At 43.0% G+C, this 16571-nt stretch overlaps 1 protein-coding gene across 3 annotated transcripts in view; it reads right to left on the reverse strand.

The window, feature by feature from the left end:
- Window positions 1–3777: 3777 nt before the first annotated feature.
- LOC123962203 (diacylglycerol kinase zeta-like) overlaps window positions 3778–16571 on the reverse strand; it is an 84775-nt gene continuing 71981 nt past the window's right edge. For all 3 annotated transcript variants that reach the window (XM_046038193.1, XM_046038192.1, XM_046038194.1), the window contains 8 exons: window positions 14529–14618; window positions 12690–12758; window positions 12562–12596; window positions 11635–11678; window positions 10071–10191; window positions 8658–8694; window positions 8462–8561; window positions 3778–4891 (listed from right to left, as the gene is read on the reverse strand). In XM_046038193.1, the coding sequence (XP_045894149.1) occupies window positions 4775–4891; window positions 8462–8561; window positions 8658–8694; window positions 10071–10191; window positions 11635–11678; window positions 12562–12596; window positions 12690–12758; window positions 14529–14618 (613 nt within the window). In that variant the 3' untranslated portion in view covers window positions 3778–4774. The remainder of the gene's footprint in view (window positions 4892–8461; window positions 8562–8657; window positions 8695–10070; window positions 10192–11634; window positions 11679–12561; window positions 12597–12689; window positions 12759–14528; window positions 14619–16571) is intronic.

Raw genomic sequence — 16571 nt, forward strand, 5'->3', positions numbered from 1 at the left:
ATAGATACTAAACAAAAAATAGTCTTGGTCAAAAAATTTACTTTCTGACCTCAAAAATCAGTTTTTTCTCTATATATTCTGAATGCAACTCTTTCCAGACTTGATAACCACCAGGCCTGATCGGGGAGGAAGCAGGTAAATACTGAAATTATCACCAAACTCCTATCTTATCTCTATTTGGTGGAATTGTTGTTGTTACTCTCTCCCCATGTTACAACCATACCCGGTCTCTCCTACTTGCTATGGAAAAAGGCACCATTATATTTACTTAACGCAACTTAATATACTGTCAGGTAGTTTAAAAATAATACTACAGTAAAGTATCTCATTATACATCATGTTCTCTGTGAGGTTCACCCTGTTTACTTTGTTTTCTTCTTGGAGTCCAGTTTGGCATTTTGGCCGTCGCCATCTTGTTTTTTTGGAACCAGACGTGACCATATTTGGACGAGAGGGCGGAGCTAGCTAGCTCGGTTAGCTAGGTGCATCTGTAATTCATGTTACCTGTGATATTAGCTGGGATGCTAATTTTGGCTAGCGACAAACAGGCTTAGAAATAAATGAGCAGCCGACTCCTGATGAGCTTTTTTCAGCTGCGCTGGTTAAATGTACACAGAGCAGCGAATACGAGTCGCCTCAGGTCGCCATGGTAGCGACCTGTCAATCAGCTTGTAGCCCCGCCCTAAAGCCTCCCCTGCTTCCTGGTCCATGTTCCTCTAAATGGGACCATAATTTACTAAATGAACATCATGCTGTGTTGAAGAAGACTTGAAACTAGCGACTGAGACCAGAAACTCATCAGGAAAGTGTTTACTGAGGGAATAAATCAGCTGACAAGTAGAAACATTTTCTCATTGACTTCTATACAATCACTTTCTGCAGCCGGTGGAGTCGCCCCCTGCTGGCTGCTGGAGAGGACGCAGGTTTAAGGCCCCGTCCACTCTGCTGCGTTTTGGTTTTAAAACAAAGACCTTTTGCTACGTTTCCTCCTCCCGTCCGGAATAAAACGGCGAAAACAAAGACCTGAAACAGAGAAGTTTGGAAACGCTGCGACCCCGTTTTGCGTTTTAAAACTCTGGAGAGCGTTTTAGTGAAGACGGGCAAAAACGGAGGACTTTAGAAACGATGATGCAGACGCTCACGCTCGGCTCTCTGATTGGCTCTCATCAGTCATGCAAAGCAGAATCCCGATGCTGCTGACAGAGTTTTAATTTTTGTGTTTCTGGTGATTCTACGTCTGCATTTCTATATTGTTTCGCCAAATCTTCTGTAACTACAGAACAGACCATCGGCCACTAGATGCGCGTTTTTCAGTCGTCTAGACGGGGATCAACTCTGATACGCAGCTAAAACACAGTTGTGGACTCTGTTTTTAAACTGAAACGGAGGAGTGTGGACGGGGCCTAAGGCAGAAAGTAGCTCCAGCTTCAGTCTATGTTCTTAGTTCTTACGTTCCCTAAACCTAGAACTGGGGAATCGCAGCCTTTGTCATGTGCCCTTTCTGCGCCTTATAAATCTGGGGCACACAGAACCGGCAGAGCGAGGTCCAAGCAAAGACGTGTCTCCGAGATTAAATCTGAAATGAAATTCTGTTCCTGTAAAACCTAAACTCTCTGCATCGCTGATTCCACTCGAGGTAAAGGAGAACATTAGTTTTTGTGGTTTAGGTAAATCAACCTGCGTTATCATATCTGGAGGAGGGGGAGGCCTGACTCGGTATAAAACTTTAGTTGCTGAGTGCTGAGTAAGCCGAGCAGAGAGACGTGTTCTCCGCTCTGTTGGTGGAATGAAGTCTGATGGCTTAGTCATGCGTGGAGGCCATTGTTAAAGCCTGCAGCCTGGGCGGGGGGGAGGGGAGGGGGGGGCGTCCTCTTTCAGGTCCTCCTCCCCGTCCTGCATTACTCTCATAACACGTTCTGAGTCTAAAGTAAAGTAGACTTCAGTCTTCAGGGGTTCATTTTACCCAGAATGCATTGTTACGGCTGGCTGTGGATGAGCAGCCACGGTGCGTGTTCTCAAGTTCCACTGACCAAACAACATTCAGACACATTCACGTCGCAGGAAATGACGACTAAACAAACCTACAGAGTCAGAACATAGTGACTGATCTAAACTCCGTGATTACGGTCCGTGAAGGAACTGAAAGGTTCTACTGCTTCTGAAACCGTGAAGTTTAGGGGAGTTAGTCAGATGGCGGACTGAAAGACGACGACGGGTGATTGCGTTGTTGTGTGTACTTCCTGTTGATGACTGTGATGTTTGTCTCCACAGCGATGGTCTGAGAGTCGTTTTAATTTCTGCTTTAGAACGTTGGAACGTAAAGTGAGAGGCTTCGACGCATCGACGCTGGAGGACTTCCTTGAGTTTTTTTTGCTTGTAATTATACAAAATCGTTTTGGGATTCGGTTAAAAAGTGGATATTGGAAAAGGACTCTCAAGCACCAACGTCAGAATACTGTGACATTAGATTTGGAGTTATAACAAAGAGGAACTTGATGTGTATCAGCTCGATTATTATGACTAAACAATTCATCAACACGTGATTTATGGATGTAAATCTTTATTGATCCCAGAGAGGAAAATCCCCCGTCACAAAGTGAAGTGAAAAGTGAAGCACCTTAAACCTGCGTCCTCTCTGACAGCCGGCGCGTCGGCTGCTCATTTTTCAGTAAGTCCGTTTGTCGCAAGCTGAAATTAGCATCGCCGGTAACGTAAATTAAGTATCTCACTAACCAAGCTACAAACCAAGTTGGGTGACGTCACAGCGGCTACGGCCACTTGTTTTATACGATTATTACCAGGGACGATTTATAGAGGAGACACTCAATCACATTCACAGTACAACTACACGGGGAAAGCCCGTAACGGTAAAGATGGCGGTTATCCCGCGCCTCTCCCGCTAGAAAGCCAATCGTCTGCTTTTAACAGCCAAAGCGGGAAACATATTTCAGCCAATCGTGTGGTTCCACTGACGCAAGGGTCTGTTCTACTTCGACTGCGCACCCGTGGAAGAAGTACAACCGGTCGGGAAAAACGCTTTTTAAACCTCATTTTGGGGCAAACTTAAACATTTTCAGCGATTTTTATCAGATTTTCCTTCTGATTCTATTCATGTAGTTTTTATGTCCCAGTAAAAGTGCAGTTCTGGCTCTTTGCCCATTCAGTCAGACAGGAGCTCGGTCTTGTTAGTCCGAAATAGCCAAGCAGAGGCGTCGCCAAGATGGCTGCCGAGTGTCGGGACTCGCCTGTAAGGATTTGTTATTACTTATTTTTAGGGGTGTGATCTTGTGATATTTAAAACGAGACGATATTTCTAACTGAGCTGAAACGTGGCCTCAAGATATCAGCATGACGGAGTGTGAGGGTGAAATTAGCATAGAAGTGCTTTGGAAGTCGGCTTTTAAAAGGTTTGCGTGGCGGCATTTTATGTGACAGACAAGACACGAACAATATGTAAGCAACATTTCAAAATGCACCTGCATCATTTAGCTTTTTGTGACTTTCAGTAGCTTCAGTCATATTTCCTCATTAAAGTTTTCTTAAAAATAGTGTTTAAATATCGTCTCGTCAACTAAACTAATCGCCACACGCTTAATTATTTTGGTGTAATAAGATTGGTGTAAAAAAATAAAAAAAGTCACCCAATTTGTGAAAAATGTCCATTTCTATTTCCTAAATCTGTTGATGTCTTCCCATAACTCGTTTTGTCCAATCAACTCAATGATTTCAGAACGTCAGAAAGTCTTCTTTGGAATAATTTCATTGTCCTCACATAAAAACTGTACAGACATGCTTTATTGCAGGTCACTCAAATGATAAAACCAAACAGTTATTCCTCCAATATCATACAGTATAATGTCATTAATTATAATTAATGCGGACTTGACTGCTTTGGCAGAATCTGGCTTCAGCTGCTGCCGTTTAAAACCTCCATTTACACAGCAGATACATCAGAACCAAAGCTTCCTGCTGGCAAACACTTGCTTTACACTTATGTAACAGACAAACAGTTACAAAAACAAAAATATGTTGACTGAAAAGTTTAAAATTCGAGTCGCTTCACCGCGTTTGATATCAAGCAAAATGTGTTTTATCTCTACAAGTAAATCATAAATAGCTAAATTAATCAGTATCTTAGTTAAAACACTTATTTCTGTTGAGTAAACAAATACATCCAAAAGGTCACTATAAGCTCGAGAGAAGACACGTTTTTTTTTTTTTTTTGCAGCCGTTCTATGTGAAATGGCGAAAGCTTCTAGTTTCATCGCGTTCAGCTGCAGACACATGAATACAGTCACTGTTCAGTCAGAGCAGCTGTCGTTTCTCTCCAACAGCACTTTATCTACACGCATCCGTCATTTAACACAGAGTTTAGTCGATGAAGCCACGTTCAGAAACGCAGTTTGTTGGAGATCTGAAAGTCTTTGTGGTCCAAAGAGACAAGTTTGGATTCACTTTAGTGTCCAGAGGCTTCTCTGTTCTTTAGTTTGGACAGGGACGTTTTCAGGCTTCTACAAACCCGACTTTATCTGTAACAAAGCATCATCTCTCGTCAGTTAAAGCAGTTTGAGGAAGAAAATGATGATAATCAGATTTTTCTGTCCACAGGCCTCCTGCTGCGTTACAGCTGAGAAGCGCAGGCTGATGTGTCGCCGTCTCTACAGGAACACTAACTGTTCTCCTTTGACCCCGGCTATCGGTGTTCGTGGGGACAAAGGAGTAAATAAATGAAAGAGCTAAGGACAGACAGATGTTTTGGACAGACAGGAGGCCTTCAGACCGCCGTCTCGTGGTCTTCTCTCTGGATCATCTGGTAATGTTGGCGATTCTCCAGATATTCTGCCAGTTCCTGGTCGTTGGCCTTCTCAGAGCGCTGTTTGGGCGTCTCACCCTGAAACAGAGACGGAATCATTTAGTCCAAGAGGGGTTCAGCTCGGGACGCGCCGATCTGACGTGAGATGGTTTCGTTACAGAAGACGTCTCACTCAGTTGGACTACAGGACTCTGGTTGTACAGTGTGTTACCGAGTGGAGCGTCTTCTCTCTCAGAGGATCTTTGGACGAGTTCAGACACAAGCTGACGCGTTAACTTTGGTTCTGTCATCACAAGGATTAGTAACAGCTGATCTGAGCTGCCGCCACAGACGTTTGTCTTCTAACCAGTGAAAGAGACGTCAGCAGTGGCTGAACATGACGTGCAGACAGACAGGTAGACGTGCAGACAGACAGGTAGACGTGCAGACAGACAGGTAGATGTGCAGACAGGTAGACGTGCAGACAGGTAGGTAGACGTGCAGACAGGTAGGTAGACGTGCAGACAGGTAGGTAGACGTGCAGACAGGTAGGTAGACGTGCAGACAGACGTGCAGACAGACAGACAGGTCGACGCGCAGACAGACAGGTAGACGCGCAGACAGACAGGTAGACGTACAGGTAGACGTACATGCAGACAGACAGGTAGACGTGCAGACAGACAGGTAGACGTACATGCAGACAGGTAGATGTACATGCAGACAGACAGGTAGACGTGCAGACAGACAGGTAGACGTGCAGACAGACAGGTAGACAGACAGGTAGATGTGCAGACAGACAGGTAGGCGTGCAGACAGGTAGATGTACAGGTAGACGTACATGCAGACAGACAGGTAGACGTGCAGACAGACAGGTAGACAGACAGGTAGACGTGCAGACAGACAGGTAGACAGACAGGTAGATGTACAAGTAGACGTACGTGCAGACAGACAGGTAGACGTGCAGACAGACAGGTAGACGTGCAGACAGACAGGTAGGCGTGCAGACAGGTAGATGTGCAGACAGACAGGTAGGCGTGCAGACAGACAGGTAGACAGACAGGTAGATGTACAAGTAGACAGACAGGTAGACAGACAGGTAGACAGACAGGTAGACGTGCAGACAGACATGTAGACAGACAGGTAGATGTACAAGTAGACAGACAGGTAGATGTACAAGTAGACGTACATGCAGACAGACAGGTCGACGTGCAGACAGACAGGTAGACGTGCAGACAGACAGGTCGACGGGCAGACAGACAGACAGGTCGACGGGCAGACAGACAGACAGGTCGACGGGCAGACAGACAGACAGGTCGACGCGCAGACAGACAGGTCGACGCAGAGACAGACAGGTCGACGCAGAGGCAGACAGGTCGACGCGCAGACAGACAGGTCGACGCGCAGACAGACAGGTCGACGCGCAGACAGACAGGTCGACGCGCAGACAGACAGGTCGACGCGCAGACAGACAGGTCGACGCAGAGACAGACAGGTCGACGCAGAGACAGACAGGTCGACGCGCAGACAGACAGGTCGACGCGCAGACAGACAGGTCGACGCGCAGACAGACAGGTCGACGCGCAGACAGACAGGTCGACGCGCAGACAGACAGGTAGACGCGCAGACAGACAGGTCTCAGCAGAATAATGAAGTGCAGCCTCTCGGCTCCTCTCTAACGCTGCAGTGAAGCTCGGCTTCACACCAACCCTGGACACACTGACTAACACATGAACTCTTTTAATTCGCTGGAGGAGAAAAAAACCCTCAGATTATGGGCTGCTTCCTGTTACCACTGGCTTCACCATGGCGACAGTGAACCGCGGTCTTTGTGTGCGTCACAGCGAGGCCGGGGCTCCTGCGGCGCTTCGTTTCTCAATGACACACAACATTAATCACTTTATAGAAGTGGGTCAAATGCTGCTGGAGATCCATTTAAAGTGCGGTGGGACAGCTCAGGCTGGTGGCCGTCACTGCGCCTGGGAACGCCTCACAAAGACGCCTCGTACAGCAGGAAGCCGCCGCCGCTGAGCGCCACTCGGAGGAATGTCTCAACATCAACAACAATCATCACTGCATCCTGTCAGAGAGGAGGGCTTCTTCTATTTCACCGGTATTAGTACAACACCCAGAAAACTCTTAAATAAGTCTTTATGATCAGGTCATCGTTTCGTCAGCAGCAGCAGCAGATCTCTGCACGTTAACGTCACCTTGGTGCACAGTTAATTGGTTAATTTGTCAACAAAAATAGTTTGTGGAAGATTTTTTATTTCATGACTTAAAGGTCCAGTGTGTAATATTTAGGAGGATCTACTGACAGTAGATGTTGCACCGCCATGTTTGTACAGTAGCCCAAAGTTTCATCACTACGATGAGTACGTACGAAGTAGTACTAGTAGTACTCGTAATAATCGCCTGGTTTATTATAAGTAAAAAGAGAAATTTGGACAAATGTAGGAGACACGTGTTATTTTCCTCAGAGACATTCTCACTCCCGACTCGTCACATATTGGCCCTTTGGCGTCGTTTTTGGATGTTTAAGGCTCCGCGTCTAAGTTAGCAACGCTTAGCAACAACAAATATGAGACGTCCGGTTAGACTTTCAAAATAAAACACTAGCGTTTCCAAACATCACCATTTTGAAACCGCACGTTATTAAAGTTGGTAAACGTTGCAGTTCGGTTCAGGCAACAAAACGACGTTGTTAAGGTTCGGAAAAGATCATGTTTTGGGTTCAAATAACTACATATGTCAGTTAACAAGTTAACTTGCGTCACTTGCGAAACTTACGCAATTTATGTAACTTATATTTAAAAATATGTAATGTTGACTTTTTGTTTCAACGCGGGACACGAACCCCGGTCTCCTGGTTCAAAGTCGGGGTTCTGGCCCTCCATCCACCTGCTTACTCAGTCTTTTCTGTTAAATATCATATACCTGCCTTTACTGCTACAGAGCTTCCCCCACTGCGCTGAACTATGGCGCCATCAGGATCCCCAGTGCGTTACAAACTGACGCCGACGGGTCTTGACCATGCGTCCACACGTGATGAGTCGAGGAGAGACAACGGGTCGTCAGAGCCGACAGAGCGTGTCGGCCACCGTAGCTTCTCCTGCTCGCTTACAAAGGGAGGGAGGAGCGGCGAGTGAGCCGTTGGTTGCAATTCACAACCTTCACCACTAGATGCCACCAAAACCTACACACTGAAGACCGAACTCACCGAATCAGCCCACTGGATCATTTAACAACTGGATTCAGGGAGTTTCCGTTTCTTAGGGACAGGCTTCCAAACCATGCCACCAAAGAAGAAGATAAAATTGGTTCAATAAAAGAAAATCGGACAGTTTCCCAAAAGAAAACTAACACCCGGCTTCAGAGTTCGGTTTGGAGTCGGAAAGCTTTGCGAGATATTTGTGGATGGATTTAACTTTTCTTCAAGTTTTGTTTGAGACATTTGGTCCCATTTCAAACTATCAGACCTGGATCTGATTTGGACCACACATAAAAATGTGGCTCAAATCCAAACAGGAAATGTTCACACTGTCAGATGCGAGTCACATGTGAGAGCAAAGGAATCAGATTTGGTCTCTCAGTTTGCAGAAGGGAAGAATCTGATTGGCTGTCAACTGATGAAGTTTCCTGTCAGTGTGTTACAGGTGAGTGCCGGTTTACCTGCAGGTCCGTCTTCATGAGCGACGCCCCGGCCTCCACCAGGTAGTGACAGATGCTCCTCTGACAGGACGAGGCGGCTTTGTGGAGCGCCGTCTCACCTCTGAACACACACACACCAGAAACATCAGCACTCCACTACATGTGGCAGTTATTTTAGATAAAGAAAGATTAAAAGCAGGACAGAAAGTTGACTTACGTCTCCCTCTCGGTGATGTCCAGGTGAGATGTGGGCACTATATGAAACCAGACAGAAACAACACGATTCATCAAGAAACTAAGCACGTCCTGTACAGAAACATTACAAGAAAAAGTTCAGAGTAACCTGTGCAGGTGTTTGGAGTTAATCAGCTGATCAGAGATCTGCTCAGGTCGACGTTTCTGCACCATAAATCCTTTATTCTGAAATTCTATTTTGAGATACTGGAGTTTTGAATAGATTCACTTTATGTGTAATGAACCTAAAATATGACTTTTCCAGGATATTCAAATTTCTTTAGATGCACCTGCACATGGATTTAAAAAAAGAGGAGGAAGCAAGACACGAGCTCAGACAGAAGAGTACTAAACGCTAGAAATAATAAAGGATATACCAACGTTATCAGATGTTTCATTGCTACTCAGATTAATAAAATGTGAGCGAATGGTTGGATTATTTGACGTTTAATATTCTGTTAGTGTGTATGTGCACGGCCTAAGGACAGTTTCGGCAGACCACAGACTCAGTGCTGCGTTTCCCTGTTTTAGTGCATAAACTACAAACTGATGTCAAAGCGTCCTCAGTCCTCATGTTGATTAATGTGCACTGTCCCTTTAAGATAAACATACTTCAGTGTTTAATTAGATTTCATCTCACTCTGCTGTGAAAATCAGCTTATAATTATCCTCTAACTGTTTCCCCTAGTTTTCATGCTTTACTTTATTTTGAAATGTACATTCGCAGCAACATTCAGACACTAATGGCTCCGAAATCACTGAAGGTGACGGGGCCTCTGTCGGGCCCCTTAGCTGGAGAACTCAGCAAACCTTTATTAAAATCTTTTCTTAAAAGAAAAAGTTCCATTTTTTCCATTTTCCATTTTTATAAAAGTTCCATTTTTATCTTCTGGACTTTTCTTAACCGATGTTATTCGTCGTTTCAATGATTTAATCTTGTTTTAATATTTAGGTTTTGGGCTTTTAGTAACTTTTATTCTTTGTTTTTACTGTAAAGTTTTTGAAATGTAGTCGTTTAATTTTTCAAGCCTTCAGGACTTTGTGTTTCTCTTAGAAGCCGCTATGTTCTGTATTTTGAAAAACTAAAACAGAAGCAAAAACATGATTTTTAAAAAAGTCTCAAAACTAATTCATTTCTTTTTAAACAGGTAAAAATAACGTCACCAGAATTTCTTACTTGTTTTAATAAATTTAGGTGATAAAAAAGTCAAATTGCAGAGAATGACCTTTCAGGGACTCGGCTCTGTTTTAAACTCTGACATCTTTATTTAATGAACATGATTAATAAATGATGCGTCTCAACGGGTCACAGTCGGAACACACGCTCTCCATCAGTGAAGAAGAGGTGTGTGTGTGTGTGTTTTCAAACAGATTTGAACTCGTCCAGGACTCTCACCGTTGTCGATGAGGTACTTGAGGATCTCCTTGCTGCCGGCCTCCACCGCGTGATGCAGCAGCGTGCAGCCGGCGGCGTCCTGCAGCAGGATGTCCGCCCCCTGCTGGTGGAGCTCCGTCAGCTACACAACAACAACAACAACAACACACACAACAAGACAACGTGCTTAAAAACTTCTGTCCTGCAGGAAGAAACTGAATATCCAGTGAAGTGAAAGGTGGCTGAGGAGGAATGAGCATGAAGTTTAGATTCTCAACAAATCAAAGTGCTCCTTAAAGGGTAATGTTGGTATTTTATTACTAGCATGCTGTGTTGTTATTAACACCAAGGCAAGTTCCTAACAGCCTTTATTGTTATTGCTATGGAGCGAGCTCCTTGTCCGACCCTCTAAACGCCCAAAGCTGCAGATACATGGCCAGTGAAAAGCCCCGTCATTAATATTAATACCGCATAAAGACGAGGACGACAAATTGTAATAGAAAAGCTGGTAAAAAGAAATTGAACCTAGTTTGACACTGACGGTTCAGCTGCCGGCTGAATCTACTGCACAGATTCAAACCTGTCTGGATTTTTTAACATTGAGGCCCCGGTCAGTCAGCGTTACAGCGTGTCCTGTCCCCACTATCGTATCTCCTACATACAAGTGACTGTAGGAGTCACCACAATAACAGGTTTCTTCTGAAGTTCTCGGACGCCACAGTTCAAGTCAGTCTGCTCCAGGACGGAGAGGTCGACCACGGGCCTGTTTTGAGCGACTTTGTTGATTGGTGCGACCGCCACTTCTTGAAGTTAAATGTCCTTAAAAGTAAAAACATGGTCATAGACTTCAGAAAAACTCCCAACTCAAACTCTCCAACAATAATCAAGGGCTCACCTGTTGAGTCAGCGGAGTGTTACCAGTACGTTGGAACAGCTACTGACAAAAACTTGAACTCTGACCTCAACACTAGCGCAGACTAAATACCTTTAATGTGGACAAAACTTTGATGACTCTATTTTATAAATCTTTTATTGAATCAATTTGAACTTTTTGTTGCATAGCTTGGTACAGAATCTTACGGTGCAAAGCAAAAATAAACTGTCTAACATTGTTAAGGTAGCCAGAAAAATAATTGGAACTAAACAACTTTCCTCTATTTCCTTCCATCTATAAAAGTAATAAGTTACACGTAACGCTCGGCCTATCACAGCAGCTCTGACCACGCTCTCTTGGAGGAATTTGTTCTTCTCCCCTCTGGGTGAAGATACAGGTTGCCCAAAATTAAAACTAAGATACATATTTTCCTTTGCACACACGGCAATTATTGCCCTAAATTTGCACTGAGCTTGAGCTGCTGCTCAGAACGATAGATTGCTGAAGCTACTATTTCATCTTATTGAGTACTTATATAACGGCTGTTCTTATCTTTGTTTATGCCTCATGTATGTTTGTTTTAACTGCAAATCAAATCTCCCCTGGTGGGACAATAAAGATTGAACTTGAACCTTCAGAAACACGTGTGGAAACAGGATTCAGGTTTAAAAATCCCCAAATGATCCTTTAACAATCTGTTTACAGACTCACTCTGTTCAGGTCTTCAGTTTTGATGCAGCTGATCAACTCTGCGTCTAAAAAAACAAAAGAATTCATCACTGAGCGACTGAACGGGCAGCTCAGCCACATGCAAACACGTCAACAGCACATTTAAAAGGATCTCTTCCAAAGGAGAATATAAAAACACTTCAAGATCACTTCAGTCTAATCAATCTAATCATCAGTTGTAGGCGTTTCTGGTTTTAGCCACTTTCTAGTAACAGAAGGCGTCTGACAGATCCAGCAAACAATTAATCGGATAATCGAACTATTTTGAGAATCAATTAATCAGTTTTAAATTCTCTGATTCCAGCTTCTTAAATGTGAATATTTCTTGGTTTTGTTCCTCCTCTCTGACACTAAACTCAATATATTTATGTCGTGGACATAACGAGACATTAGGACTGAAACCGTGCAACCCTGTAGATATATTTTTATTTTTGTTTTTCTTTACAGAGTCTTCCTGTACTTTTTACTCTACACCCTGCTGCTGCTGTAACACTGAATTTCCCCTTTGTGGGATTAATAAAGGATTTTTGAACTTTGGGAAACACTGAACGACATTTTTGATAATAATAATCGACAATAAAAATGATTTACTTTTAATAAACCTTTTGAACTTAATTAAAGAGCAGACTATATATTAACAATTTGTCTCAGAAGACACAAATTGTTTTTATATTTTGCTCCCATCCTCATGTCTGTGTTGCAAACAGGGAGTGAGATTCTGTTTGTTGTTGACGCCTGTAAAAGTTTGAGATGGTTTTAAAGTTCAAAATCTCCCAGAATATATTTGAACTACTTTGGTTTCATTAGCAATACGCTGTCGGACTTCAATAAATAAAAATAGTTATTCTTTAAAGTAAAAGAGCTGCAGCTCTGCTTTAGTTTGGGAGGAACAACATCAGGAGCCTTTACCTTTCTCGGGGTCGTGTGAGGTAGCTCTGGGAGGACTGTCGGAGAGAAACGGGACAGAGAGAAGCAAAACAAAACGTTAGATGTGAATCATTAAAACCTGAACGAGCAGAGCGGAGATGGAGTCGTACCTAATGATGGGTCTGAAATCAGCGAGCGTCGTATTGGAGCGATGGACATTGACAATCTTTGCCCCCCTCCTTTGGATCACACATGAGAGACAGCGAGGACAAGATGGACAGGTGACAGGTTCAGCTTCAGCACGTGGTACCAGCAGTATGACAGTATGGAGGTACCGTGTGTGTGTGTGGTACCGTGAAGTATTTCAAAGATGACACTTTGTGATCTGGGATTCAGTTTGTGCAGCACAAACAGTTTCACAAACAGCAAAAAGGATCTGAAACCTAAAGCTCAGACTCCGACCTCCTGCATCGCTGCTTCCAGCTTTCAAACAGAAATAAGTAAGTAAAGTTACAGCCGCCACATTCTCCATCTGTGAAGAAGAAGACCCACTGCCCCAGCATTTACACTGCAAGTCCAAGGTTTAAGAACAGCCTCCATGTTTGTAGTTCTTCTGTAAATCAAAGTAGCAGTGAAAAACCTTTACGTTTCCGTCACCAAAACAAACATTTTCAGATCTAAAATTAACAATTAAATGAAGGAGTTTTGTTCATTATTTCACTTTAGGATCAACTGATGACCAGCTGCTCTGTCTGCCTTCTTTAATATTAAATATAATATATATAATATAGTTCAAATAAAACTTCTGAGTGTGGATTAACAGGCTGTTCAAAGGTGTTGACTGTAGAAATGTGTTTCATTTCCTTCCACTGCTACAGAATAACTTGAAGTTGTTAACTTATTATTGAAAAAAATTTACATTATTTCTCAGTTTTTCTGACCTAAACTTTGTTTTTACTTTCTTTAGATATTCTGCATCAGTGGAAGGAAGTGAAAACCCGTTGGAACAGCCTGTTAATTCAGCCTCAGAAGCTTTATTTGGACTATATTATATATATTATAAATGATATCAGTGAAGGCAGACAGAGCAGCTGGTCATCAGTTGATCCTAAAGTGAAATAATGAACAAACGTCGTTTTTAAATTTTGTATCATTTAAGGTTTTTCACTGCACTTGAACTACTTAGATTTACATACAAGCTGCAAACATTGGTGTGCTGTAAAACAAAGAAATGAAGCAAACTTGTGAAACAGAACACGACCTTCTCTATGATCTACTCAGCTGAGGTTCACCTGCTTCACCTGGTCCGTGCGGAAAATATCCACCGCCACTTGTAACGCAAGTCAATAGCCTACCAATTTTTTTAACCGAGTGAAGTCTGCGAGAAAAAACATGCACATAAGATGACTGCTGCCCACCCGCGCACCCGATGACATCGTCCATCCCGATGTTTGGTGGTTACATTTTTGTGGAGGTGAGCGTCAGGCTACGGAAAATATTCAACGCAGAAGTATAACTTTTCTACGGCTGGGCAATAAAACAGTAATGATAATTATTGCAGTATTATTTAATACTACTCAATAAAATTAATGTTCAATAAACGTTTAATTTCATTAATTTGAATCATGAACGAATCAGCACTTTATTTTTCTGTTTATTTTGTTGAGAAACAGATTTTTATCATAATATTGATCCACTGTTTGGCATCAAGTGTTTGTTCTGACCAGAAAGAAAATTGCGGTTTTAAACTTAACTTTCACTCGGGAACAAAAATCAGCCTTTAAACCTGAAAGAAATAATGATTTTATATTTATCCAGATAATTATCCATATCCAATGATAAGTAATTTTTTCATCATGATAACATTTTTGGCCGTATCGCCCAGCCTTAACCCTGCTAATCTTTCACATCTGTCTGCAAACACACCAGATGTTGTACAGTAGTCAATGAATGAAGAGGCTGCAGGACATAAATAAAATGTGTGCATGTGTGTGTGCACGTGATGCTACCTGCAGAGGGCACTCTTAGAGGAGCTCTGGGACAAAGCATCAGCCACCGAACTGTCGCTGGAAATCCTCTTCCTCTGAAAGTCTCTGGCCCTGAAACACAAACAGAGCTGCCTCACTCACATTCACTCGGCCTCTGAGCCGGTCGCCCTGTCGCTCCAGCAGCTGCTGCAGGACCCGCTTCATCCAGCAGGAGGCGCTCCCAGCACACACTGATGACTGGGTTCACTGGGCCCGTCACCAGTGTGTGCTGTTTAAAGTCCTGCCTATTCAGAATGATCCAACTAAATCTTTCAAATCTTAATTGTGGTCTTTAAACCTGAAAGAAACAATGATTTGATATCTATCCTGATAATAATCCGTCCAATGATAAGATGAAACGGTTCACTGTGATGTGATAGGAATATACTTAAGATATGAAAAACCTTATTCAACAGTACACTTTTAATTTCTAGCAACGACAATCTAACAATGCAGCATCACAAATGAGGCTAACCCCAGCGGCTAGCCTCAGGCCTTCAACTGTCAACGCCTTTTATACAACTACTAGCGCTTCAAGTCAAGACGTCTCATACGGATGCTGAAGGGGACCTTTTGCATCAAATAACGCTTTGTCCGCCTTTCTGAAAGCGTCAGTATTTGACGCCCTGAGATGAGAACCATAGACTGTATATAAGGAATGGACGTAGCCATCGTGACGTCAGCCGTTGGTTTGTGGACCGCCGTTTTGAACCCTCGAGTTTGGCAGATAGGGCGCCGCCATGTCGAGTTTTTGCAACCAGAAGAGTCGCCCCCTGCTGGATTTTCAATAGAATGCAGGTTTCAGGGACTTCCGCATCGGCTTCATTTTGAAGACCGGAAGCTTCCCGCTTGATGAGAACACACAACAACACACGAGTAATCATGAACAGGCACTTTTGCGGTAACCTTCTTTGACTGACAGGACCACTTTAGCGCATGTGCAGATAGGGATGACGTTTATCTCGGCCGCTCGCCCCACGCGTAGCCGTTAAAATAAAAAAGAGCCGCTAATAAAGAGGTGTCAACGTAGTAATTAGTGTACATTATGCGTTAATATTTATATTATATTAATATTGTAATTCCTGCAAATATTTATTTATAATAGCCTAACATTAATAATAAAGCAATGTTTCAATTCATACGGTTGTTGTATATTTTATTTGTTCCAAAGTGACTTTAAGTTTCATGAACCAAGAATATTCTGTAATGTTACCTCACGAGCCAGATAGGTTAAAACTTTACAACATTACTGAGAATTTAATGAAAGAATAACTGTACGAACATTAACACCGTCGTTCAGCTGTTGCTGGACTCGGAGCAAGCTGGCTAACTCTTCCTGACAGCCACCCGAAGTATATTCCTCTTACCCCAACCAGGGTGTGAGCCTAAAGTTATTGACTGTATGCATGTCGACCGGTTAACCCTCCAGCGGTCTCCTGCTAGCAGACAGGGTTAACCTCCATTGTGTAGCTGTGCAGCCTCCGGTAACGTTTCTGCCTGTTTTTATTTTCTATTTAACTTGTTAAACTGTTTTATATTTCCCTGTTGCTTTTATGTTTTATATAAACTCTGCACTTTAAATTACCTTGTTGTTGAAATGTGCAACACAAATAAACTTGCCTTGCCGCAGCTATATAATATTGACATTAAAACATTTTCGATTCGCCCTCAATTTTCCGATATTTTTAATGTACACAGTTGATTTCTCGCCTAAAGACTTCTCAGAAGTGTATTTAAAGTTCTGTTGTTGGCCTCTAAAGCCTCTACTGTACGTGAGATTAACATCCTCTAGGACAAACCATATTTGGAAGTTCAACTTCCGTCAGGTCTGCAGGCTGCAGCTGGACATACTTGACGGATATACTTGCTTTTAAAGAGGTGGTATTCTGCTCATTTTCAGGTTCAAAATCTTAATTAGGGATTGTACCACAACAGGTTTACATGGTTTGATTTTCAAAAAACACCATATTTTTTCCTCATACTGCACATTGCTGCAGCTGTACGCTCCGCTCTTGAGCTACAGAG

This window comes from Micropterus dolomieu, linkage group LG22 (assembly GCF_021292245.1).
Source record: "Micropterus dolomieu isolate WLL.071019.BEF.003 ecotype Adirondacks linkage group LG22, ASM2129224v1, whole genome shotgun sequence".
In the NCBI taxonomy this organism is placed as follows: Eukaryota; Metazoa; Chordata; class Actinopteri; order Centrarchiformes; family Centrarchidae; genus Micropterus; species Micropterus dolomieu.